The following is a 26,833-nucleotide window of genomic DNA, read 5'->3' on the forward strand; positions in this document are numbered from 1 at the left end:
GATAAGCAAGGTTTTGTATAACTCGCTTCCTGTCTGTCACTGTCTAATAGTGGTTACTGGGCAGGTTTTATGAGCATTTACAATGGCACAGGAGGAAGCAATAAAACCGTTCAGGAGGTTCAATGCAGTCCTTGTTTCAAATTAATGACATTGCTACTAAATCTTTGACATTCTATACATAAGTTTTTGTGTACACAAGTGAGTTTGGCAATGTGATGTCAACATGTTGCCCTCAAGAATGGACACATCACCATAAAATGTGATTTATCAAGATACTGATATATGACCTAAGCCTTCGTTGTGTGTGATTTTACACGATTTTAAATATATATTCAAAAGCACTACTCGTTTATTTTAGGGGTAAAACTTTTGAATGAGAAATAACAGTGCACCTTTAAAACTCGTAAAACGTCGCAGAGAGCCGCTGCACAGACACAGCAAAGCGGATGACATTAAACTTGAGTAAACTTCACTTTTTTTTAGTTGTGACTGCACAAAAAAACATATGCTTTATTAAAGACAAATGAGGTACTACGGCACTGTTTTTTTTCGTCTCTCGCTGAAACTGCTGTACAATTTATCCAGACGGGATGGAGGAACTATTTCCCCGCGCGGAGTGATATGAATATCCTGGCAGTGGTGTGTGACGCGCACTATGCTGGATGATCATGATCATGAGAGAGACGGAGCTGTGCTGCTGCTGAGCGCCGAACTTGAGACCGTGTCTCGGTCACGTCTCAAGTGCCTCTCACTTTTGTCAATTTAACTATCGACCGCTAAGCAGTTTGTTTTTATATACCGCCTTCGGATTACATTGAAGATAAAAAAAAAGTATCCCGAGTTTCTCTCCGAGTTGCGTGCGACACTGCGCTATAGAGCAACGTTGAACTGAATTCAAAATCATGTCAATCTTACCGTTCACTCCGCCGATCGTGAAGAGGTTGCTGGGCTGGAAGAAGGGAGAGCAGAACGGACAGGAGGAGAAATGGTGCGAGAAAGCCGTCAAGAGTCTGGTGAAGAAGCTGAAGAAGACGGGACAGCTGGACGAGCTCGAGAAAGCCATCACAACTCAGAATATCAACACCAAGTGTATCACCATACCACGGTGAGTGCGGTAAAAACATCCTCGACTTCACTGAAGGAAACATCGGGTTGTGGGAAAGGGCTGTTTTACTGTCGGGATTTTAGCTGAGCGATTATCTTAAAAAACACACACACATCGGAAGGACACCGTAAAGTTGAAGAAAGCAGAAAAGCCTTTTCTGTTTAGTAATCAACTCTTGTGTTTCCTACATAATCATAAACAACATCTCCATACTATTGAAGTGCTGTAGCTCGTATCTGTTTATATGATCAAATTCCGACACTCCTGTTGATTTACTGTAACTTCATACTCCTCTGTGCTTTTATAAAGCCACATTTCCCGTGCCTGGGGTTGTCGTTTGGGTTGTGAGGAGGTTATATAACCCGAATTTAAGCCGCTGTATCTGGGCTATCCGGTGTGTTTTGAACTCTGTGCTTATGTTTTGGATGTAGTGGCATGTTTGGCGCAGGACGTCCAGGTCTGTTGTTCTTCTCAAGCGTGTGTGTGTTTCATCGGTGGATATGGGATGGAGGTTGTTGTCCTTGGCTGTTTTTTTCCCTCTCTGTTTTGCAGTGACTGGTTAATCTTGTTATGTCACAGTCCGATGCTGTCCAACTGCTCACAGGTCTTGGCCCATGAGCCACTCGAGGGTTGCCTAGACTCAGCAGATCTTCAGTACATCAGCACTTCAGTTCAGAGGAACCTGGCACAGACACGGGTTCTGAAATCCTATTCTGCTGATGTATACAAACATTGTGCGAACTGAGAGCTCCTTTTTAGAGGTCACTTGAAGTTTTTAGACTGACTTTCCCAGCATAGGGTTTGAATAGTAGATAGAAATTTAAAAATTACAATAAATTGAGCAAACGTGACATTTATAATATTGCAAAAATATATATTTTAAATAAATGCTGTTATTTTGACCTTTCTATTCTTTAAAGTGTTCTGAAAAAATAATAATAATAATAACACTGTTTGCTCCAAAATATTAAGCAACTGTTTTCAGCATTGATAATAGTAAGTTGTTTCTTGAGCACGTAATTAGCATTTTTGAATGATTTCTGAATGATCATGTGATGCTGAAGACTGGGGTAATGGCTGCTGAAAATTCAGCTTTGCCATCACAGGATTAAATAACATATTATAATACATTAAAGTATAAAACATTTATTTTAAAACATAAAAAAAAAAAATCCAACCGCAAACTTTTAAAACGTTTTTTAATTAATTATTTATTTTAATTAAGCATTGGTCTCCCATTTAAATCCTTAAAAATACAGTTAAAACCACACATAAACTGTAGCACCTCAATGCCATGGTAAAAATATAACTGTTTTTTAGTTAGCTTATTTGTATAAAAAACAGTAGTCTAAAACATTCAGTATAAATGCACACATGCTATAGCTTAATCACAAACACATACAATAAGTATATACCATTACTCCTTTTAATAAAATTAAATGTGAATATCCTACATTTCTGCCAAAATATCATGGCGATGGTGCAGTTAGTGTTACTACATTAAATCCATGTTACGTGATGGCGATGTATCACCAGAATGCTGTGTCTGTTGTCTTTTTCACAAGATTAGAATAAAAAGGTAAGAGTGGTTGAAAAAACTAAAATAGCTCTTGACAGAAAAGCGTTTTATGATATCGTCACATTAAGTAATGCTAGATTTCACTGATGGAAAATAAATAACTAGAGCATGGAGTTAGTCAAAATGATGAATAATGATTAGCTTATTTGTAAAGCAACCTCTGATTGTATTGCCATTGAAAACCTCATATTAGTTTAGATCACAATTCAGCAAATTCACTATTTTCTTTATAGTTTATAGACAATAAAGATAGATCTTATTTTATATACTGTAAAGGTAAAGGCCACAAAATCTCACTTTTCTGCAGTCTTCAGCCTTATAATGAATGAATGATGCATTTTGTATACCGCTTTATTGTGTATGGCTGGCTGTACACTCAAAGCCCTTTACCATCATGTGGGGGTCTTTCCTCAACCACCACCAGCGTGCAGCATCCACCGGACAATGGTGCCAGTGCGTGGTTCAACACACATCAGCTACAGGCGGAGAGCAGAGAGAGTCATTGAGCCAGTCAAGTGGATGGGGATCATTGGGAGGCCATGATTGACAAGGGCCAGTGGTTGCAAATTGGCCAGAACCCCGGGGTTACACACCAATTCTTTACAAGAAGTGCAATTGGATTTTTAATGAGCACAGAGAGTCAGGACCTCGGTTTAACGTCTCATCTAAAGGACGTTGCTTTTTTTTGTCAGTATATTTTCTCTGTCAGTATACTGGGGCGTTTTGACCCACACAGACCACACTGTGAGCATCCCCTGCTGGCCTCACTAACACCTCTTCCAGCAGAAACCTAGTTTTCCCAGGAGGTCTCCCATCCAGGTACTGACCAGGCTCAACCCTGCTTAGCTTCAGTGGGTATCCAGTCTTGGGCTGTAGGGTGATATGACTGTGGCAGGCTTGTAATAATCACAGGTAGCTGTCTGAAATGGAACCAGATGCTACAGAATTACTGTGCTGGTTAACCTCATCACAGTTTATTCATAAGCTGTATTGTCATTGTCTTGACTCGTGACACATTTGGGTTGCTTGACTAAATGTACTATATTATTTGCTTAACAGGGTTGGCTAAAGGAATGTAATAAAAATAACAACAACAAAAAAAACTAGAAGACACAAGAAAGAGCTATGTAACCTTACAGTCAATTTGTACATTTATAGACATAAAAATAAATCTCAAAAGTCCCTTTGAGATTTCTTTTCCAAATTTGAAGTTTCCATGATCGTGTGGTGTTACAGGGCCGTGCAGCTGTGGTCCAAGCCTGCAGCACTGTTGTGTTGGTTGTTGTTTCCAAACAACAGATAGCTCTGTGAAAGCAGGGCTCTCAGCCAGAGATCAGGCTGAGTCACCCCGGAGGAAAAGGGAGTTTGAGCCTGTGGCTTTGTGGTGTGACCCACTGGTGCTTCTCTGGTAGAGCTCGGTGGTGACAGAAACCATAACAAATGAAGACCTAGTTTTTGGCCGATTTGCTATATATGGTATATATCTCTGTATTTTCGTTGTTGTAAATCTGTATTTAATATATATAGCAGAACCACTTAAACTAAGATGTGAAACGAAAGCATAAACTATGTCTTACCGGTTTTTAAAGACTTAAATTGAAGCTTGTCACATGTTTTGCACCTTCTCTGCAGCAGCTCAGTCTGTGTCCTTCGCTATATTTTCAGATGCACTCCTATCAAACTACTGTATATCGACATAAATGTTATTGGCTCATATCGAATCGCTTATAAAGAAAATATCGATATATCGTACCAATTTGATATTCCGCCCAGCCCTAGTTCAATCCAAAACTCTATTCTTGGACAGATCTGTAGATGGTATAGCCTTCACATTTGTGATACAGCATTCTGCCTCACCCTCCTGGAGGATCCAGATTCCTCAGACACACTCGACTTGCTTCAGGCCACACAATCCTGTCCTGCCCTCACATGCAGCTCACGCTGGAATCCTGTCCCAGCCTGCTGGAGATCCAGAGAAAGAGCAATGAAGAGATAAATGAGTTGAAGAGGACACCGAGTTCGAAAGAAGCATTGGAAAGAGCAGATGGAAGACAGATTGAAATTGTCCAAGGCAGGATGGGAAAAACATAATTATACCACGGTCACACTTCCCTTCGCCTGCCGTACACCTGTCAGAGCCTAATCGGAGAGTCCACATAGACTTCCTGAGAGGATGTCTGCTCCACAGTGTGTCTGTGTTCTGGGATGCCTACTATTTTTCAACCCTACAGTCTCTGTTTGCTTTTGCACTCTACGCACAATGACTTCAAAAGCATCTTGAGCTGTGAATAAAACCTGTGGTTCATTGTGTAGGCGCATTCAGCCAAATTCTCAAACAAGTCCCCTATCAGTGAAGAAATAATGTGTTCTGCTGCAGCGATAGAGTTTATTGTTGGCATTTGAATGAGTCTGAGCCTTGAAGAGATGTCTGACTTTAAGTCTGACATGCTGAAACTCTATACAGTATACAGAGATTCAAAAGCGCTTTGATAAAACATGGAGATTGGATGTCATTGGCTTGTAATTGATGTGCCGAGGGTTGTTTTGTTTCGGCCAGGGTGATGCCTTCAAAGCGCCGCTCTTTTGAGGGAAGTGAATCTGTCTGATGATTCAGAGTTATTGTGTGGCAGCTGATGAAAAGAGAGTGAAAGACAGTGTGACAAAATTTCACAGCCCTTTGAAGTGATGACTGAAACAAACAGTAAAGACACTATGTGAGCACCCTTGGCCTCAGACCTGTCATAGTCTTTTAACATTTTTATCTAAAGCAACTTGCTGCACTCTTATTACCGGGACTTTCCTGCAGCAATCTGCGGTTAGGCGTATTAGTGATGATTCATGTTAGAAGGGTATGTAAAACTGCATATGTTTAGTATTGATTAAGTTGAGTGAATGACTAACCCTGAGGCCTAATAGTCTGGTTTTAGTTTCCCCTGATCCTGAATGCACTGAGTGCAACTAAATTTAATGGTGTGCAGGAGACCAGACACAAAATTTATAAAAAAAAAAAAATGCAACTTGTGGTGCTGCTCTGAGACACAGAACAGCCTGAGACAAAGCAACAGCCAAAGACGTCTGTCTGAATGTGTATGGCTGTAGCGGCAGTGCTTAATAGCATTTCTGCAGCTCAAACAATAAAACATGATGATTGCAATGACAAGGTCATGATTTCAGCTTCCAGGGAATGTGTGAACTGATGAATTGTATACCTTAAAATGCAGTGTAAGTCACTTTGGATAAAAGGCATTTACATAAATATAAATGGATGTAAAATGCGAAACTTGCATGAAAGTTCTTACCATGCAATTAACTAAAGCACAGTGAGTTAAAGCACAGCTGCTATAATGTAAAATTGGACTAGAGAAAGTAGTCCGCTCCCTAATGGATGGTTGATAGTCAACTAACAGTCAGCCAGTCTGACCATTGCAGTCTAGCACAGCTGCTAAAAATATAAAACATTGTAAATGTACCAAAAAAATTACACACTACTGACAGGGCTTGACAATAAAGACTGCCCAATGGCCCGGGATCTGCATAAAAGACGCTCGGGACAGTAGATGGATTTGTCACTTGCCCGATCGGACCTCTGCAGCGTCGTCACAACATTTTATAAGTTAAAATTTAAACGATTAAAAAGCATTTGGTCATGAAAGACATCTCCTTTTAGTACTCATGCACTGTGCTCTGTGTGAACAGCAGTGTGTCTGACACGCACGAGCCGCCTGAACGGGCAAATACATACAAAAGTATGTCAAAATACCCGTCCTTGCAAGTCACTTTGTAGCTTTGACCATGATTAATCAATATTAAATTTATACAGAGGAGTGCAGATGCACCGATCTTTCGGACATGTTTTATTTTTATTTCACACAATCTTCTTTTCCGTGCTTGCACACAAACTGCACTGCAATAATTTTCCCAATGGCCATTTGTGTGGAAATATTACGTTATTATTAGAATTAGTCTGTAAATGACCATTAACAGAGGCCAGAGATGCTGAAAGACGGACACAAAGAGAAGAAAATACCGTAGCAGGCAGGTCAAGCTCACTGTTCACGATGCTCGAAATGTAGGAAGAAAATTCTAAATAATGAATTGGGGGTTTATATAAATGTATCTGTCTTCAGAAAAGTTTAGATGCTATTTTCTTTTCATTTTCAATCTGTATAATGCATGTAGCGTTTAAAAGCGCAGCGCTGCTTTGTTTACAGCAGTAACCAAGGAAATGCTATATTGCTGCTGTTCCATAAGCGCCTCCTGCTGTCAGAGAGTGAATCTGCTTCTCATGCAGCCCGTCTGCTGTTTTTGTTTTGTTCAGATATGTTTTACATGTAGAATGAATGAGAAAGCTAAGGTCAGACCATTCTGTTTTTGCTTTAAATGTTGAATTTATACAATCTAATTTTCATCAAAACTGATCATGCTAGCCTATACGTAACATGTTTGTTTGCATCGTGATTAAAATGCAGTGGTTCTGTAACTGTTTCACGCATTCTGATTAATATAAAGGCACAGGGAAAAAACATGGTAAAACGTCAAGCTGCCAGAATACAAAAAAACAACATCCTCGATGCAGATTTTTTGTCAAATCGTCAAGCACTAGTTGTTTGACAACTGATCAACTTAGACCCACTGAATGTAGTTAGTTACCTATTTTAGTGTAAAATGTAATTATTCCTGTGTAGATGAAGGTTGTGTTCACATTTGTGTCCTGTTTAACTGATGGCGTATCTATAGGTGTTTGTGGATTCCCTGAGGGTGTTGTGATGGCTGTGATGGAGAAAGCAGAGTGCGCCAAGTCTGAGTGCAGTTGTGCTGAAGATTAGTGACGTAGTTTGTCGTATGTGAGTTTGTGTACACTACAGTTTGTGTTTGTGCGTGTCTTTGTTTTGGAAGTGAGTGCACTCATACTATTTGTGTACAGTACACACTCTGTTGTTGTGTCTAAGCAAGTCTGTGAACCGAGAGCAGGTATTTGAGCGTGTGTGTGTGTGTGTGTTGTTTAAGGTGGGGTTAGTCAGCCCTCAGGAATGCTCTGTCTGCCCAGGGGAGGGCGTGGGCCGCTTCTGGGTTTGCGGCTTCTGCTGGGGTTGAAGGTTTAGAAAAGCTCTGTGCCGCCTCCATATCTGCTGGAATAATAGACACTCTGTACAGCAGACAACAAGACTGCTTTGTGTTAGTCTGTCATCACTAACCCTACTGCTGACCCTCAGACTGCTTCTGACCACCGTGAGAAAATAACCGTCCTTCAGTCGTGAACTGTGTGTGTGTTTAGAAGTGCGCCAGTGTAGACTTTGTGAAGGATTTTTTGAAGTTTGTCTGAGAGTTTGGAGAAACTTGCTAGAAAGTCTTCCATGAATGTACACTGACACAGATCCAAGTTAATCGCTGTAGTCTTTAATTTTAAGAATGAGGTGTTTTATCTGAAGGTGCTCTGTAGGCTTGGACCGCTGTTCAGTGGACGTTCATATCTATCAATTGATTGTTATTGTAATCTGATTGTTATAATATGTAATCATAAGCAGGGCTCCAGACTGTGACCAAATGGTCACATATTGCAACCATTTTTTCTGCCGGTGTGGCTAATTTTGTGAGCAGTTGCACTGGTGTGACCACCGTGTTGTTTAACTCATAAGGTCTGCAATTTCTGTTACATTTAAGAAACATCGAATGGCAGACGAAAGCGAAACTAAATGGCACTATGTTTCAGCTCGGACCGCGATGCAAACAAACTTGTTTGAGCTCACAACAGCTTCATTTGGGAGCCAAAGTTGATTTCGTGACACTGTTACTGAAAAGACGCAACAGTCCTGCGAGAACTAGTGAGAATCATTCAAATTCTAAACAGAAATCTCTGTTATAAACAGTGCTGACATACGTCAGGAAACCAGAATCGGTAACATTAACTGTTAACCATGCTGTTGTGGTAGAAGTAGTCAAATGCATTACATCATTCATTTCAAGGTTTGTACAACCTTTTGAAAGAGAAATTCAAATTTCATTTTTATTGGCGTATTAGTCATTAATTTCTACTTTTTTTCTATATTTTTTTTCTATATTTGTAAATTATAAAATCACTATTATAAAATATCAAATCATCAAGAAATCTGATTTTGTCAGAATTGTACACATTTTTTGTGTGTATGAAATTAGAAAATTCACAAACTTTTCTTTGATTTGCTACTAAATCACACAGAATCACTAAAGATGGTCAGTTCCATATGCTAGAAGAATAATTTTTACATTTGATAAGAGTGGAATATATACATTTTCTGTAAATAAAAAGTAGATTTTGCACCTCTTACTGTTGTTAAAAGAAAATGTTGTATGCATCTTAACTGAAGCTTAGTGCTTTACTGTCAATGTACATGAAATATTATTAGTTACTGCACTTATTAATGCAAAACAATAATAATTTTATGATCAAGTGATCTTTATTTTGAATACCCTCACACATGACCCCCAGCGCTACCAAATGTGCTCCTGGCTCCACCGTCTGTAGACCTGGGTGGCGCTGGTGCCACTGCTCTCAAATGTTAGTCTGGAGCCCTGATAAGGGTGCTTCGATCTGGATTATGGATTATTTATAGTGATGCTTCAGTCAGGATTTTTACAGACATTCATTTTTGAAAATGGGGGGAACTTTTGTGTGGGGGACTTTTTTATTTAATAGGTGGAGGGGGGCATTTTTTTATTATTATTTTTTATTTTTCAAACAAATAATAACAATATAATTATCTCACCTAAATGTTTGAAAATGCAGTTTTGTTTTTACAATGGGGCAATTGTTGCACAATGGCTTATACATAGCACAAGCCTGATTTTGTGAGCTGTATGTGAGGTGCACTAGGGATATGACCATTAACCGTGAGCTGGTCGAAAATCAATTCAAATCTGTGACGATTCTTCTGCTCTTTCATTAAGATAAGTCAGGCCAATCTGTTTTTGCCTCATTTCTAAATTGTACAGTCTAATTTAGATTAAAAACTACTCATGCTGCATGTATGCTGCATCTTTGTTTGGATCATGATTAAAATCCAGTTGTTGCTTCTAATTTTAAATGAAAAGAGCACAGACAAAGCCTTCGTTTTCTAAGAGATTTCTTTTATTTGTGTAACTTTGTTTGATTTTGGGTTTGTTTTTCAATTTCAATTTAGTTTTGTTATTTCAGTTTCACAAAGAAACGTGCATTAATAGCCTAATAAAACTACACCTTTTAATTTGCTTTATAATGTCTGAAAACGACTTTTATAAAATTAAAATCAGTGAATCAGTTCTTGAGTTGAGTGAATCATTACATCCCTAGTGTGTGTGCTTTGAGTGTGCATGAGCGCGCGAGTGCTGAATGGTTTAAACACTGGCAAGACTTAAAAAGAAATGCAAATTGCAAACATTAGTGATGATCCGACACTGCCTCAATTGTGCAAGTGACAATTCTTTTGTGAACTGTGCAGCCTGCTTAAAGAGCAGACGCAATGTGGTGATTTGAAGCCATTTGCTTATTTTGAGAGGGAAAGATCGAGACTGCGCGGTGATTCACTCATGCTGTTTGTGAAATTACATCTCACAGAAAGTTTTCTATTTACTTTGTTAGTTATTTAATAAAGAATTATGAACTGTAGGGTTGCCCACTAAAAGTTGACTAATCATTAGTCGACCAGGAGAGGCTTGGTCAACCTATTTTTTTTTTTAGTCACTTAGTTGCAGAAAATAATAATAATCCACATTGGTGAAGTCACATCAGAACATTGTGCTTTTGTAAAAAAAAAAAAAAATGTAAGCAAACAGGATGTGCTTTCTATCATCTCACTGTGAACTTGAGCGCAAAACTGTGTATATCTTTGACTTACAGACGTGAAAAATATATCTTTAGAGAGTGAAATGTCTACTTTCAAATAAACCAATTAATTTTCTCAGATTATGGAATCCGTATGAAACATGCATGCACATAACTACAGCCGAGATGATGAGGCAGTGTCGCTGACTTCATCTCTTAAACTGAAAACAAAAAAGCCCTGGTTTATCAGTGAATTATTAATATGTTAATGCAGCCTCCTTACTGTTTTTTCCCTGACACATTCATAATCGCTGTGGCGAGCCTTATGCTGGTGCTTGAGCACATTGAGCTTCAAATGAACAACTGCTGGTCGACTAGAAAAATCCTTAGTGGGGGGCACCCTTTATAAATTGTACCTCACCTTCAACATTAAAATTATTTTTACCCGCGCCGGACAGAGTTTGAGACGGTGGCGCTGCATGTCATGCCAAACCTCCTACAGCAGGTGTGTCATCAGCTTGAGATCGGTTTATGAGATCGACCTTCGTAGAGAGCCGATTATACTTCCCAAAGTAATTATTGGCCGATAGCGATCAGTAGCTAATCAATCTGAGCACCCCTATTTAATCATTTAAGTAAATCTAAATATTGTACATTTTGCTAATGTTATATTATATTTTGGGGAAAAGCTGTACATACTTGTTCAGTTATATATGTCCTCCTGTATACTACTACTAAAGGCTAAAGTATAATTCAGTTGACAGGAATGCTAAGTGTTTGCCTACGTTTGCTCCAATTCACAGTCTACACATTGTCCAGTCTCTGTGCTTTTTTCTTACAGAAGTTGTATGTTAAAATAAATGGTTGTGCTTGTTAAAAACTGGAGTTGCATGCATCTTTTATTCCTCTCACACAAGCGCTTGTCAATGCAGGTCTATTGGTTTTGCTGTCTGTGGTAGTTTGTTTTCCTGTCTCCATTTCTTTTTTTGAAACAATGGCTTTGGCCAGTGTTTTCACCTTGTGCACAAACTAATTATTGCATTAATATTGTAGGTGCATATGCAAGCTTAGTGTACAGATTATGCATGGTTAGAAAAATCTGTCTGTGTGCATACAGTATGTGTGAAGGCATACCCTAATGTACGTGTAAAAACTGAAGTATACTTTGGGTTTAAGCTTGCAAAGCTAGTTTAATTCTACATCTCGAATTACTATGCCCAACAAAGAGCCTGAAATACAGTTCTACTCTTGACAATGTGAAAAGTATATTTTGTTGGGTCTTTCTTCACAGTTGTCTTCACACTATCTTCACACTCTGTTTTCTATGAAAAGATGGGATGGGATGATGTGAAAAATAGCGGACATAGCAGCTGTCTGTGGTCGAGCTACATCATAAGTGATGCTAAGTTTATCAATGCCAAACCACATTCTTATAATAAGTTTTGAACAAGCTAGTCTAACTTCTCAGTTCTTGAAGTTATCTTTGAAGAACTGCTTGTTGCACATATTTTGCAGAGGTGTTGGTTGTCAGTGGCCAGAGCCTAGTCTGAGAGGACCGTAGTTTAAACCAAAAGCATATTTGCAGAAAATCAATCTACCTGTCAAAAAAAAAATGATAAAGAATAATAGTATGGACCGTGCTCATAAACTGCTGGAGAGAGAGGTTCAGGACATCATTATTTGATGTATCAAATGACCTTTACTCAGTTTTGATTTCAATTTTATATATATATATATAATTTTTTTTCTTTTTTTTTTGAGAGATCTTGGATCAGTCAATTGGTTGTTGATTGGACGGAGGCAGAGCTGAACATGAACTTGCAGTCAATTGCAAGAAAGGGGCTTGGTTTAATCGAACTAAATAATTAGATAAGTCCAGTAAGATAAATAGCATGATGAGTTAAACATATGCACACAGATGTGCATGAATTGTTCACAATAAGAACACAATAACTTGCATTTAGAAAACATGATAGGATGAATTTTCATTTAATGCCGACTTGAATATATTGCACCTTTTTAAAATAAATCTCTAGATACTTTCTGATAGTTTTTCACTGAGCAGGTACATTGTCTCGCTTGCAGCATCATCATATACTGGCCAGTCTCACTGAAACACCGCAGTCACAAAGACAAAAAAGATGTTCTGTAGTTAATAACAAAGGAAAGAACTGTTGGCTTCCCTTTCCTATACTTATTATTTTCCACTTATTAATTTGTTATAAGATGCATGGCAGTCACTGATCTTTTTTTTTTCAGTAAGCCTTCTGTATCTGTGTGATATGATTAGCTATTTTTTATGTTATTTTATATGGTGATTTAAACTATGCAGTATTTTGTGAGTGCTAAGTAAGTGACCAACTAGAGCATTCATTTTTGGCCCATGCTGCAACCATAGGATGGTTGTAAGGGTTTCTGCTTTAGTCCTTCTCCCCTACTGAAAACGGGCCCCGTAACCACATCCAGCCACCTGCACACGAGACCCCTGCAGGGCTCTGTTTACTTAAGGGAGGCCTTAATGACTTTAGCAGAGCAAGGAAAACCAAGGCCTTTTAAAAAAAAAAACGTTAAACGTGATGTTACCTACACTCACATTATGAAATAAAGGACAAGAAAGTTATATATATATACAATTTGCTGATCACTGCACTGCAAAGTAGGACTTTGAGATATATAGAATATTAGTGATAATATCGAAATAGTTTTGACGACAATGTAAAATTTGAAAATATCGTGAATATCGAATATTTCAAATTCAAGCATACTTTCTCAAAAGAATGCACCATACATCCAAAAAAGGGAACATGTTATTGCGGACTGCTCTACACTCCTCTACTACTTGAACTCTCATGAGTGCGGTTGCCAGATATCAAGAGTCCGAACCCCCGAATCAGAGCTTCGCTGTTACATAGATAGATTTTCTTCTTGGTGTTTTGCTTATTTTAAGTGAAGCACCAGCTGTGACAGCAGCAAATAAATATCAAATCATTAAATCCTTATTTAATACTACAAAAAGGAGACAACAATGGAACAGGATAAGATGGCATTCTTTTAGTCTCCACGAGGACTTGTACCATGGCAGATCAGCATTGTTAGTGTGATGTAGTATAATAAATAAGACACTTGTTCTTTGATTTATTTTATTTTAAATAAGAAGGTGTAACATCAAAATATATTAAAGTGCACATAAACACACACAGAAAACTACATACAGAGGGAGTTTCTCTAGCAGACCAATCACAGCGCTTGCAGTCCACGTAGAAGTGATTTTTGGAGAGGTGCACGTCAAGCTACACCGTACTACACGTATCTCGATTCAGAAGTATATATTGGGTTTAAGTCTGCTGCATGTTGTCTGGGTTTATACTGGGGGGAAGGGTAAATAGCAGCGGTCTTAAAGTGTTTTTGAAGGGGGGCTGTGGGGCTGGGTTGGGGTATGTTCCACAGGGTGAAATGGTCCCACAGTCAGTCTGGTCTAATGTTGAAGTTGCTTTTGTCCTTCTCTCCCTTTGCATCAAATTTGCATGTATCACAGTTCATTGAGTTCGTGTTTTGTCAAACTCACTGATTTCAAACAGAGAGGCATGTAAGTTCAGCTTTAAAAGCATACACGCTAAAGGCCCGATCACACCAGACACAGCACAGAAAAGTAAAACGAAATGAAGTTGAAAGTTACTTAGGAAAGATTCTTGAGTTCAAACAAACACATTGTTGAATCTAGTGGTGTAGAAGTGCAAGTATACACATCAACTGTAGTTTGACTTTGTAAAAGTTGCACAAAAAGATTCAGAACATTTAAAGCTGTTTCTGATTTCTATGATAGCCGAGTATGATAATGCTCTGTGGAAGTGTCAGTGTCATGGCCAAGTCAAGGCTGCATGGGCTGATCCAGAAATTGGCCAATGCAGTCCACAATGTCTGTGTTTTGCCCTCCAGATTAAATCTACCCAGTGGGGTTCAGCCTGTGTCAGACCCCTCCATCCCTCCAGCTCACCCCCTCTCTCTAACAATCTCACCCCTCTCTCTACTCAAGTGACAGCCGGCATGCAGATGGGGGGGTTGGGGCAGAGGGAGAGTGGCCTAGACCCGCCCTCCAGGCTGTGTGTGTGTGTGTGTATGTGTGTGTGCGCACACAGGTCTGCGTTTCTTTTGGCTGGATGTGCCTTGCTGCTGACCTAATTTGCCCTCTGTAGATCAATCAATAGTCATTCAGTGCTTCCTTTTCACATGAGGTCTGCCCACGCTGCGCAGCAAACACAGGCTCTCTCTCTGCTGAGCGCTGGAATGTAATGGAAAATTGAATAACTGACACTTGATACAATATTTTCAGACTGATGCATCTAATGAATGCCAGAGCCCAAGGACTGATCTCAGTGCAAACTTTTTCATTTCCTAAATGGTCCTAATTGTAGTTACCTGTCGTATTTCTTTTGTGTATGAAAAAATGGTATTGAAAGGGGTTACACTACCATTAAAAATTTCTGGTTCAGTGTGATTTTTATTTATTAATGTGTTTTACAGAAATTACACTTTTAATTGATCAAAAGTGCCAGTAAAGGTTTAGCTATAGAGATTTTTTTTAAATGCTGTTCTTTTGAAATGGAATGTTCACAATTCTAATCCTAAGAAATGTATTTCCACAAATATTTTAACTGTTTTTAGTTCAATTCGATAATAATTATAAATGTTTCTTGAGCACCGAACCAGTGTCATTTCTGGAGGATTATGTGATGCTGAAGTCTGGAACAATCAGCTTTGTCACAGGAAAAAAAATTAATTTCAACATATGTTATTTTAAATTTTAATAATGTTTCACAATATTGCTGTTTTTACTAGAGGTCGACTGATAGTGAATTTTGCCGATACCGATAAATAGGTTGGACCACACTGGCCGATACCAATTAATGAACCAATAGTTTTAAAAAGTTTTTCAATTCAATTCAATTTCATTTGTATAGTGCTTTTTACAATACAAATCGTTACAAAGCAACTTTATAGAAAATTAAGTTTCTTCTTTATTTAGTAGTAGCTTATGAGTGGTGACTGTCAGTTTGTGCAAAATTAATACAAGTCGTAGTGAGCCAGACGATGAACATTATTAACAGCAATTATTATATGATGAAGTCACACTTGTAGCAATATTTGTTAGTTCTGTTTGTTGATTCAGGGTTGGCATCATCTGGGGTCCTCTGAGGGGTCAGCATCATCTCTTCTCAGTTTTAAGTTTTAAGGGTGGTGTCTGTCACTATAATACAAACATGAAATTTCAGACGTACAGTAGTAGTTCTTTTCAGATTTTTATTGGATTGTGTTGCTTTCCATTGTTGTTGTTTTTCATGTAAACATGGACTGTTGCGCTCGTGTCTCTTGCAGCGCATCATGCATGAAATTGCGTTTTAAAAACACGGCACTCAAGTTGAAAGAAGTTCAACTCCCATCTTGCTTATTTTTCCCCTTTCCTCTGCCCACACTGCATCTTTGTCAACACAAAAGCATATTCTGTGTGAATGGCACCTAGTGATATACTCTACTTAAGGGTTCTTCATGGTTAATCATGTGCGCCGACATGCGGTTGGATCATTCTTTTTTTTCTTTACTGTTAACATTGGCACATTGTGTCTAATTGTAACATTTGTTAATATTTCTATTAAAAATTGTGATTCCTAAATTTATAAATAAATAAAAAAAAAAAATCATGGCAAAACATTAACACTGAGTGAATGCAGCCATAGAAGTCTTCAAGACACAAGTAAAAAAAAAAAGACATATTTGATTCTAAGGATCAGAAAGTGGATGTCATGACCTGTTTTTAAGTGAAGTACAGTGAACAAAAACTAAATAATGTGTAAGGTATTATATGACCCCATTTAGAGGGGTCTGGTAAGGAAAGACCACAGCTTCCTTTTTATATCTGTGCTTTATGGATTATGTATAAGGATGAATGATAGTGTGTTATGAATGGTATCTGTGGCCTGGTTTCCTCAAAGGGTGGGAGAGCTTTGCTGACCTAGTCTACAGCCCTCCTCTCTCTCTCAGCACTTTGGCTGCTGTTGCATATTTCAAGCACACCATGTAGCAGTCATGTATAATAGAGTGCTCTGAGAGGTTTGGACCATACTGTATGGCCCCATTTTCCAGAACACCGGAGCAGTGCGTGCATTGTGTCAGCGTATTTGATCTGATCTCAGTCACAGATGTACCATTATAGGAGGCTGCCTCACTGATAGGCATCATGAAAATGTGCGAGTCGCTCGAAAGCCCTTGAATGTAAAGATAAGCACCGTAGGAGTACAGAATGAGGCTAGTGTGAAAATGTGTTTTGATATGATGGTGTGCTAGATTATGCCTGCGAAAGTCCTCTTTGTCTCGACCCGTGAATAACTCGCCTCAGAAACAAAAAGTTCACTGTGTGGTTGTTCTCTGTTGCTCGAGGCCTTCAGTGCATTATTCTGAGATGATTATGCCTTTTTCCTTTTCCACATGGGGCCATCCAAAGAAAAGTCTGAGTTTATTTGCCCGCAGTTAAAAAGCAAAGCAGGTAAAAATACGATGTGTACTGGGATGCTTTTTGTTGTTCTGTTAGAGTCCTTCACCCTTCCTCCAGTCTCTCTTGTCTCTGTTAACCTTAATGTGTTTTTGACTGCTGGGGCGCGCATGTGTAAACTGAAAGGGATAGTTCACCCAAAATTGAAATGTTTGTATACTCTTTGTTTTATTTAGCTCAACTATTATTTAAGAATTATTATTGCTGGGATAAAATATAAAAAATCACACACCGAACTACTAGAGGCAAGAGTAATAATCAAAAGGTGAACATTTATTAATAAGCAAAAGGACCCATGGATAAAATTATAAAACAAGTTGAATTATACAGCATAGTTATTACATACATACAATATTACATACTTTGAAAACTCGTTTAACAATCATTTTAATTATATAAACAACATTTAAAAGTGACATTTTTAATTAAAGTGTATTAAACCATTCTCGGTTATCCTTTTTTACCCAAAATTGTGCCAGTTCTTGTGCTGGTGTGTCACTGAAATCTGAGGCGGTGATGGGCTGCTGTTTGGTGGTGGAACTGCGAACTTCATGACCGCGGTCTCGCGCTCCACTTACAGATGAAAGATGCCGTGACTGACTTCATAACCTGCCCATAAACAAACAGTACAGAGTTCTGAGAACATATTTTAACATCAGAATTAATTAGAATCAGTTGTGTATCAAATAAAAATTAGTTTTATTTTTCAAGGCAAGTCATTTCAATCATGCGAAACAGCTGTTGCTGGTGGATTTAGCTGACTGACATCTCTTCCCTGTATTGCGTTGTGTAGTCTTTGTGTACAAAGACTTTATAGATGATATGAAACATATACAAACCTTAATTTCCCTGAAAAAGCCCATCAACGCGCATGCCTTAAACGCGCGCATATGTTGTTTTGAAAACACTTTTTTTTTCGTTCACATCACATGTGACGTGTAACCGAGAGCATCAAATTATCAGGAAATTGGGCCACTTTTACTTCATCTGCGGTCTCACATAATACCTTGGAGTTGTCTCTGCAACTCTTTGAGCAGTGTTTATATTGTGGTAATTTAAGATTTTACACAATGCTTCTTATTTAAGCCATAATAACATTTCCTCTGCACTTCTGTTTTGGATTATTGAGAATGAGCAGCTGGGACTGTTTCTGCTAAAGGTCATCATTATTAACTCTAAACTTTTATTTTTCTCTCTTTCTCTCAGATCACTAGATGGTCGGTTGCAAGTATCTCACAGAAAAGGACTTCCTCATGTGATCTACTGTCGTCTTTGGCGCTGGCCGGACCTGCAGTCTCATCATGAGCTCAGAGCCATTGAACTCTGTGAGTTTGCCTTCCACACCAAAAAGGACGAGGTCTGTGTCAATCCCTACCACTACCAGCGGGTCGAGACACCAGGTAATGCAACTGATATTTATGAAAGGATCAAGCACACTATCAGACCGTATCATTCGTTTAGGCCTGAAGTTTGCTACAAGGGGTTGAGCACAGCAGTGCAGACAATCTGCCAGTTATTATTTGATTTTGAGCATGCAAAATATATTTGGACAATGCAACAAATGGGATATGAAATCTTAGATTTAACTTTAATAAACTGAGCTTTGAAATTATTTGTTTCTGTATTGATTCGTATGCGTACTGTTCCAGGCTTGTGTTCATTTCTCACTGCTTTGTGTGTGCACTTGGATGGGTTTAATGCAGAGCACAAATTCTGAGTATGGGTTACCATACTTGGCCACATGTCACCTCTCTTACACTTGTCACCTCACTTTTGAATGGAAGTCAAAGGAATGAAAACTAGTGTACAGTGTAGTGTGACCACCCATTTAAACAAAAACATGATAATTAACTTCAACCAAAGCTAAAGATTTTATATTAAATAAATAATAACTTTAAAATGTAATTGAATTCACTTGATTGGCTCTATAACTCCCTCTCCTCTCCACCTGTCTCTGGTGTGTGGTGAGTGCACTGGCGCCATTGTCCTGTGGCTGCCATCACATCATCCAGATGCTGGAATACAATACAGCAATACACAATAAAGTGCTGTATAAATGCATAATTAATTCATTCCATCTGCAAAAGTTGATAAAATAATCATTATGAATGTATTCATAATCACAAAGTGTGTAATTACATTAATATGGTTCTGTATGTTATAAATTCAACAACGTTGTATAGACTATACTCCATATCTTCAATTCCTGTCCACAATCTACACTTATTTATCTAAATAAAGGCAAAATGGCAAAAATAGTCAAGTCAAGTCACCTTTACTTATATAGCACTTTTAAAAATACACATGGTAACAAAGCAACTGAACAGCATTAAGAAGCAAAATAGTGTCAATAAATCAAAAAGGCAGTTCACCATTGAATTCAATGATGTCATCAACCAGCTCTTTAAAGGGGTCATATGATGCTTTTTTAAAGATCAGTATTTTGTGTATTTGATGTATTTTGGCATGTTTAAACACATGCTTTAATGTCCAAAAAACATTATTTTTCAAATACTGTACATTATTGTAGGTCTTCTATGCCCCGCCTCTCTCAAACGTGTTGTTTTCTACAAAGTCCCTCCTTCCAACAAGCACAGTCTGCTCTGATTTGCCAACTGACCCAGTGCATTGTGATTGGCCGATCACCACAAGCACTTGTCGGAAAACTCTGCATTTGAACATTCAATAGCAAATACTTAAACTAATAACAAAACATACTAACAGTAGCTGATTCAGAAGCGCCAGATTGTCGTAGCAAAGTCAGAATTACCTCATGAAACGGTCGTCCATAAAATACGTTGCTGTTCTGTGGTAAGTAATCTTAAAGATTCCTAAATTCATCTACTTTAGGAAGGCCAAATAAAGTGCTTTTGTTTTCACCTAGATACACACAGCATCTCTATGACATGGCTGCTTCAACACTAACTGCGATTACTGAAACCAGGCCTTCTTTGTTTGCGTGAACATTTGAGCGGCATTACGCAAATATTTCCACATAGTGACGTAGACATGTGGGGCCGTGCAAGAACGAGCCATTTTAAGGGGGCGTGGCGGAGTCCTAACTTTTATAAAGAATATCTCTTTGGATTTGAGACTTTAGTCTTTGCAACTTTACAGATCTTCTTTATGCATCAAGAGTTTGTAACACTCCAAAGAGAAAGGAAAAATTTAAATCCCATCATATGACCCCTTTATATTTTACAAAATTGCTGGAAATTAAGTGTCCCTACTTAAATACTGTAATACTGAAATACTGTGCAACTACTTCAGATAAAGTCAAGCAGAGCACATTTATAAATGTAAAGTGTTAGTCAATATTGTGTCAAAATTCTATTGTTGAAGTCGAAATAGCATTGAGATAGTATTTTTTTTTTTTTTTAATCCATAACACACAGCCCGGTTTAGCATTAATAGTAATATATAAGTATCTGCAGTATGTTGTGCCAGTTGTGGATCAACAGTATATTTATTTGTGTTTTAATTGAGAAATCTCATTCTTTTTTACTTTCTCTCCTTCACTAAAGTTCTTCCTCCAGTGCTGGTGCCTCGTCACACTGAAATCCCCAGTGAATTTCCTCCTCTGGATGACTACAGTCACTCCATCCCAGAAAACACAATTTTCCCCGCTGGCATCGAACCCCAGAGCAACTACATACCAGGTAGGAAGGAAGAACTGAAAAATACTCATGGAGCTGAGGTTCATAGTGTTGTAAAAACAGACTAGCCATGAAGTACAACAAAAAAGACAAACCAAATAACATCAAGTGGCCTCTAAAGTAATATATCGTCATCATCTGCCAGAAAGCAGCACAGTCTGAAGTGTTCTCCTGATTTAATAGACTAGGCTTAGTCTGTAGCTGTAGCTCCAGTGGTCTAGTGGGCAGAGGGTGGATCACTTTACTGGAAGGATGTGGGAGGAGGAAAGAGACAAAACACACAGATAGAGTAATAGCTCTGTTCACTGGCCTCCATTCAGGCAGAAGACAGTCACTACATCATTGTGTTACAGTGTTGATGAAGCACCAATAAAGAAGAGTTAACACCTGAAAAAATCATGTTCATCTAAAATAAATCAGAATTTTAATTTATGCATAAGCATAATTTTTGTATAATCAATAAGGTGGTCATATGTGTCTCTGACCTCTTGTATGTACACCAACATTCAAATGTTTGGGGTCGGTAGAAATTAATAAACTTTTCAGCAAGGATGCATTAGAGAAGGAAATACTTAATGTTCATAATGTTACAAAAGATGAGTATTTCAAATAAATGCTGCTCTTTCTATCTTTCTATGAATCAAAGAAATAAATATATAAAAAAAGATATCCCTGTTTCCACTTAAATATTAAGCAGCACAATTGTTTTCAACATTGTTAGCAAGCATGTGTGTTACTGAAGAAGACCAGAGTAATGGCACACACTCGTTTCTCAAAAGAGAAAAAGGGCATAAACAGTCACAACCATTTAACTATTTACAGGTTAATCCCACCCAGTAAACAAATGACTGCTACAGTCCTCTCGTTTATTATATTTGTAGGACTACTCACAAGAGATGTTTACCAGTTGTTGCATCAGACGGACACAAGAGCGTTTATGCTGAAGTGCTTTTAAAGACTGGTTTTCACTACATGGAGTATGTATGGAGTGGCTCTGGCTGGGATTAGTTTCATCCGAATGGTATTTGCTGCAGAGAGACAGGCTGTTTCTGTAATAGGGGGCAGTGTGTGTTGTTTCATATCCTGCTGCTGAAACTGAGCTGACCCCAGATTTCTTAATCTGAGGGGAAATAAAACACTTGTGAGTCATTGTCTCTGATGCACCTGCTAGATTTAGCCGGATGTGTTATGTGTTATGAATGTGTATGAATTGTGTGCATGCTGGCTAACCTGTGTGTTTGTATGTATTGCAGAAACGCCCCCTCCAGGCTACATCAGTGAGGATGGAGAGACAAGCGATCATCAGATGAACCGCGGTATGGACACAGGTGATGCCAGTTAAACCACCGTGATGTTGCAGTCTTTAAAGATGACATGTTGACGCAGTGAATTTCCTATGACTGCACAGCTATGAAGTAGTTCTGTTTGTTGGTGGCATTTCAGTTCCATATCACTTTTCCACTTTGTTTTTGAGTTTCTTTCTGATACTTAATCAGTGGTGTAAGGAAGTAGATCTACGCAGAGGAGCATTTAGGAACGAAAACCTGCAAAATTTGACAAATGAGACAAACACTTGTGGATACTTTAATGGAATGGAAGTGAAATAATTGACTCTGCACACTTCAATTATTGTAAATCAAATCAAAAGTTATTTTATCAAAACATGCTGTGTACATTCATACACCATTAAAACATTTATCTGTTCTTTTTATTTCAGGGTCTCCAAATCTGTCTCCGAACCCTGTTTCTCCTGCCCACAACAATTTAGGTAACTCTTTTTGCTTGTGTGTATATCGTAAATTTACACTGGTGTCTTAGCAGAGTAACCACAAGTGCAGTATATTTATTAATTTAGTAAAAAAAAAAAAAAAGGGACAGTGTACATTAGTCAACATTCATAAATGTAAATGTACCCAATGGCTAGTTTTCATTGGTAGTCCTTTCGCCAGATGTTATTTAGGCCAATTATCTGTGACCTGTGAACATGATTTACTAACAGTTGACCATCATGTTGAGTCCACATTATTTTTGTCTCGATCAGATCATATCAGATTTTCATTTTCATTTTTCAAGTTGAAAATATATAGACTTTTTCAGAGTCTTCCTGACATTCGGTTATGTTAATGTTTCTTCTCCATGATTCAAATGCTGAGGCGACAGAACACTGTACTAAAGTACTTAATGTCCAATAAACTACTATACAACAGAGCTGCACTGCTGCTGAATCTACAGAGCCACAGTGACAAGAAAAAAAGAAGCTAACCGAGTTGCGCTTGCAATCTGAATTGAATGTAATGAGAGTAAAAGACTGGCCACCCGCAAACTAACGCAAAGATAAATAATAAACTAAAGAACTTGTGAAAACACACAAACATACAACTCAGACTGACTCATGAATCATTGACTCGCATGATTTAGCTCTTTTTAATGAATTGATCAAAACAATTGGTCTTTAGCTGATGAGTTAATGATATGAATCAGCGTAATGACTCACTCTGTGTCAAAGTAGTTCTTATTCGATTATTGTAATCATAATTTTCCTTAAGTCCAACTCCAAATGAGCTGAGAACTTTTACTGCATTATGTGAATTTATGTGTTTGTTGGACCTAAATCAGTGCACAGATTGACTGATTGAACTGTACTGATAAAACCGTGTGTAATTAAAAGTGAGTGTTTCTAGAAATGTGTTTTAAGTCTGTAATGGAGTTTAAACTTCATAATCACGGGAAGAAGGAGGCGGCAAACATTCAAATAAAACTTTTAATACCAAAATAAACACAAAACAGCTCGACAGCCCCTGACGGATGACTGCCACGCACAAACAAAACCAAAACACAAAATATAGCCCAGGCCTGGTCCTCCTCTCTCGTCCTTCACTGTCGTCGCTCCAGTTTTATATCCTTCCATCTTCTCCGTGGGACGCGAGACCGCTGAGTGGAGCAGGTGCCGCTCATTTCCAAATCACTCCACCGGCCCACTCGTCACACAGTCTCTCAGAGGAAATGGACTGCTGAAAGGATTATTTGTATGTCCCCAAAACGACCACCCACACTAAACATTCTTCCAGTTACTATCTAAGCAAGGGAGACACCGCAGACACCGCTTAGATCCCCCAGCGATTTCTCTTCTCCACAGCAGAGGTTGAATATGTCAGAGAGAAAGGCCAGGGCCAAAAGCCTGTAATTTTCTATAGTTTTCCAAGTGATGATGGTATTTCCCGATTCAGCCTTTATTTCTGGGAAGTAACTTGCTCTTGACATCACAGTGTCGTCAGTTCCCAGCCCCCGTGCTCTGTCTCATCCGGTATTCCCACCCATTTGTTTTTCTTTTTCCTGTCTTTTTTCCTCTTTCTTTCTATTTCTTTTCCACCGCCTATTTTAGTGCATGTCTGTTCCTGGTGGATTCTCTGCTTTTATTGTTCGTTTTTTTTTTTTTCTCTCTCTCTATCAGATCTACAGCCGGTGACATACTGTGAACCAGCGTTCTGGTGCTCTATCTCCTACTATGAGCTGAACCAGAGAGTCGGTGAAACTTTCCATGCCTCCCAGCCCTCTTTAACTGTAGACGGCTTCACAGACCCGTCCAACTCTGAACGCTTCTGCCTGGGCCTGCTGTCCAACGTTAATCGCAACGCTGCTGTGGAGCTCACGCGCAGACACATTGGTACACACACCATCGTTCTAAATCACTCATTCATTAGGTAATATTGTTTAAAAATAAATACTTCATTTAATATTTCCTTATGTGGCAACCTCCCTGTTTTTGCAGGCCGAGGTGTGCGTTTGTACTACATCGGAGGTGAAGTGTTTGCTGAGTGTCTAAGTGACAGCGCCATTTTTGTTCAGAGTCCCAACTGTAACCAACGTTATGGCTGGCACCCCGCCACTGTTTGCAAGATCCCACCTGGTAAGATAAAACGAGAGACCCTCAACAAATCACCCTGGTTAACAAGAGAGATACTGAATAGCTGTACTAAACAGGATAAAACAGAGCTTCCTTTGTGATAGTTGCATGACATTCAGCTGAATCAGTTTTGTCATTTTAGTTTGTTTTAGTGGATTTTGATTGTGTGAACTTTTTCAAACTGCTTTGTGTCCTTCCAGGCTGTAATCTGAAGATCTTTAATAACCAGGAGTTCGCAGCTCTGTTGGCCCAGTCTGTGAATCAGGGCTTTGAGGCCGTGTACCAGCTCACCCGCATGTGCACCATTCGTATGAGCTTCGTGAAGGGCTGGGGAGCCGAGTACAGGTACGATTACTGCAGTCACTTCAATCCTGCCATATCTATCAGCTTGCTTGCCACTCTGGGAACGTGGCCTCGATTTGACTTCGCTCAAAGACTTTTGAATCACTTTTGAAGTGGTATTATCCAAAACCACAGAAGCAACCCGTGCTTCCTGTTAAATTCTTTGAGTGTGATTGTTGTGATCAGCTTTATTATGAATACTCAATGACATAAACAACTTTGTATTTTATTTTACATTTAGATTTATGGTAATGTCTTGATTTTAATCAAATGGACCATAAATGGAAACCATAAAAGTTAACGTTAAATATTAATAATTTACCGAATACTTATAATAAAAGATTCACTAAAGATACAAAAGACCAATTAAAGTTGGTATTAAAATTAATTTGTATTTGAAGGGTGCTATCATACCTGTAATCCCTGTTTCGGAACAAAGCAATCGATCTACAGGTATGAAAGCACCCTTAAAATACAAATAAATTTTAATACCAAATTTAATTGGTCTTTTGTATCTTTTATTATTCATAATAAAGCTGATCACGACAATCAAACTCAAAGAATTTAACAGGAAGTGTGGGTTCCTTCTGTGGTTTAGGATAATACCACTTCAAAATTGATTTGCAGTAAATCTCCCTCACCTGCTTTCAGGTGGAGCAGAATTTACTTCAGAGCCGTAGTTCTCTGACAAGCTATTCAAAATTGCGTCCATAATCGCGAACAATATAATTGTAAGATTGTGAAATCGACAAAATCGTTTGACATCAGACGAGTGTTTGAAATGAAGTCTTCTGTGAGATGTGGCTCCTTAAACAGAATAATTAAGGCCCAAAATAATTCATTGTATTCCAAGCAGTGATGAACTATGATGAATTAGGATGAACATTTTAATAAGAGCAGCTCAGTTAAACCATATATTGTTTAGTCCTGTGTTGAATCAATGAAAGCAGTTATATCTTCTGTTTATTGAGCTGCAGCGACAGGCATTTCCTGGATTTCTTCTTCTGAGCATATTTGTATTTTCAGCGTGAGGGAGCCCACTGGCCATCGGATGGAGATTTACTCCTGATCACAGAACTGTGCTTCACTAAAGAGACGCATGATAATAGCTGCTTCTGCCTAATTCCAATTTATTACCTTTGTGATTTAATTTAGATGAATTGTGCAGCTCTGGTAAAGGCGCACTTTGATTTTGAGTGTGGAAAACGTGCTCACCCACAAATATTGCCTGTGTCCCAATGTGCATACTATCTATCCTAAATTCTATGTGATATTAGGGATGCCAGGACCGTGTACTGCTTTTCACCGAACTTATGTAATTACTCAGTAGTGTAATAGCCTGGTTCGTTGGATCGGATTGCTTTTGTCATTAAAACTGAACCGCACTGGAGTTCATTTTCAATCGAAACGAGACCACCTCGTTCAGGGGATCTTGGACCAATTGTTTTGGCGTGGATCCAGTGTGATTGAGAGATTAACTTTTAAGTGAGTGTTAGATGATGGTATAGGCAGTCTATATGTAAAAAAAACATGCTCATTTAAATTATTGATTTGAGTTTTTTAGTTGTTTTTTTTTTACACAGAATAGTATAGAATAGTATAGAATTATAATATCATCCAAAAACGAATTAATTATATAAAATGTATTAACTGAAAATTGTTAGCTGAAAATAATCAGCTTATCGGTAATGGACAATTTTTAATAATATTTTGCCTCCCTAATGTTTAATATTGACTGATAACGTTACAATATCTCTAATATCAGCAGATATAAATAGAAATGATAGAAGTTTGAGTTCTATAGAAGTTTATAATAAAGGAAGCTTAGACCATTTTACTGCTTTATAGAACAATAGAAGGGAGTGTTGTTTTAAGGCTATTTTAGGAAGGACAGGCCTGCGGGGTCAAGGCAGGGTCTTTTAGGCT

General features: G+C 38.3%; 1 protein-coding gene across 2 annotated transcripts in view; it reads left to right on the forward strand.

Annotated features, from left to right (window-relative positions):
- Positions 1–635: 635 nt before the first annotated feature.
- LOC128016895 (mothers against decapentaplegic homolog 3) overlaps positions 636–26,833 on the forward strand; it is a 33,417-nt gene continuing 7,219 nt past the window's right edge. Inside the window, exons 1-8 of one of the 2 annotated variants that reach the window (XM_052601815.1) lie at positions 636–1,105; positions 18,212–18,405; positions 20,530–20,664; positions 21,915–21,989; positions 22,379–22,429; positions 24,113–24,325; positions 24,431–24,568; positions 24,766–24,910. In XM_052601815.1, coding sequence (XP_052457775.1) covers positions 903–1,105; positions 18,212–18,405; positions 20,530–20,664; positions 21,915–21,989; positions 22,379–22,429; positions 24,113–24,325; positions 24,431–24,568; positions 24,766–24,910 — 1,154 coding nt within the window. In that variant the 5' untranslated portion in view covers positions 636–902. The remainder of the gene's footprint in view (positions 1,106–18,211; positions 18,406–20,529; positions 20,665–21,914; positions 21,990–22,378; positions 22,430–24,112; positions 24,326–24,430; positions 24,569–24,765; positions 24,911–26,833) is intronic. The other variant, XM_052601816.1, reaches the window with a different exon arrangement.

This window comes from Carassius gibelio, chromosome A7 (genome assembly GCF_023724105.1).
Source record: "Carassius gibelio isolate Cgi1373 ecotype wild population from Czech Republic chromosome A7, carGib1.2-hapl.c, whole genome shotgun sequence".
Taxonomy (NCBI): Eukaryota; Metazoa; Chordata; class Actinopteri; order Cypriniformes; family Cyprinidae; genus Carassius; species Carassius gibelio.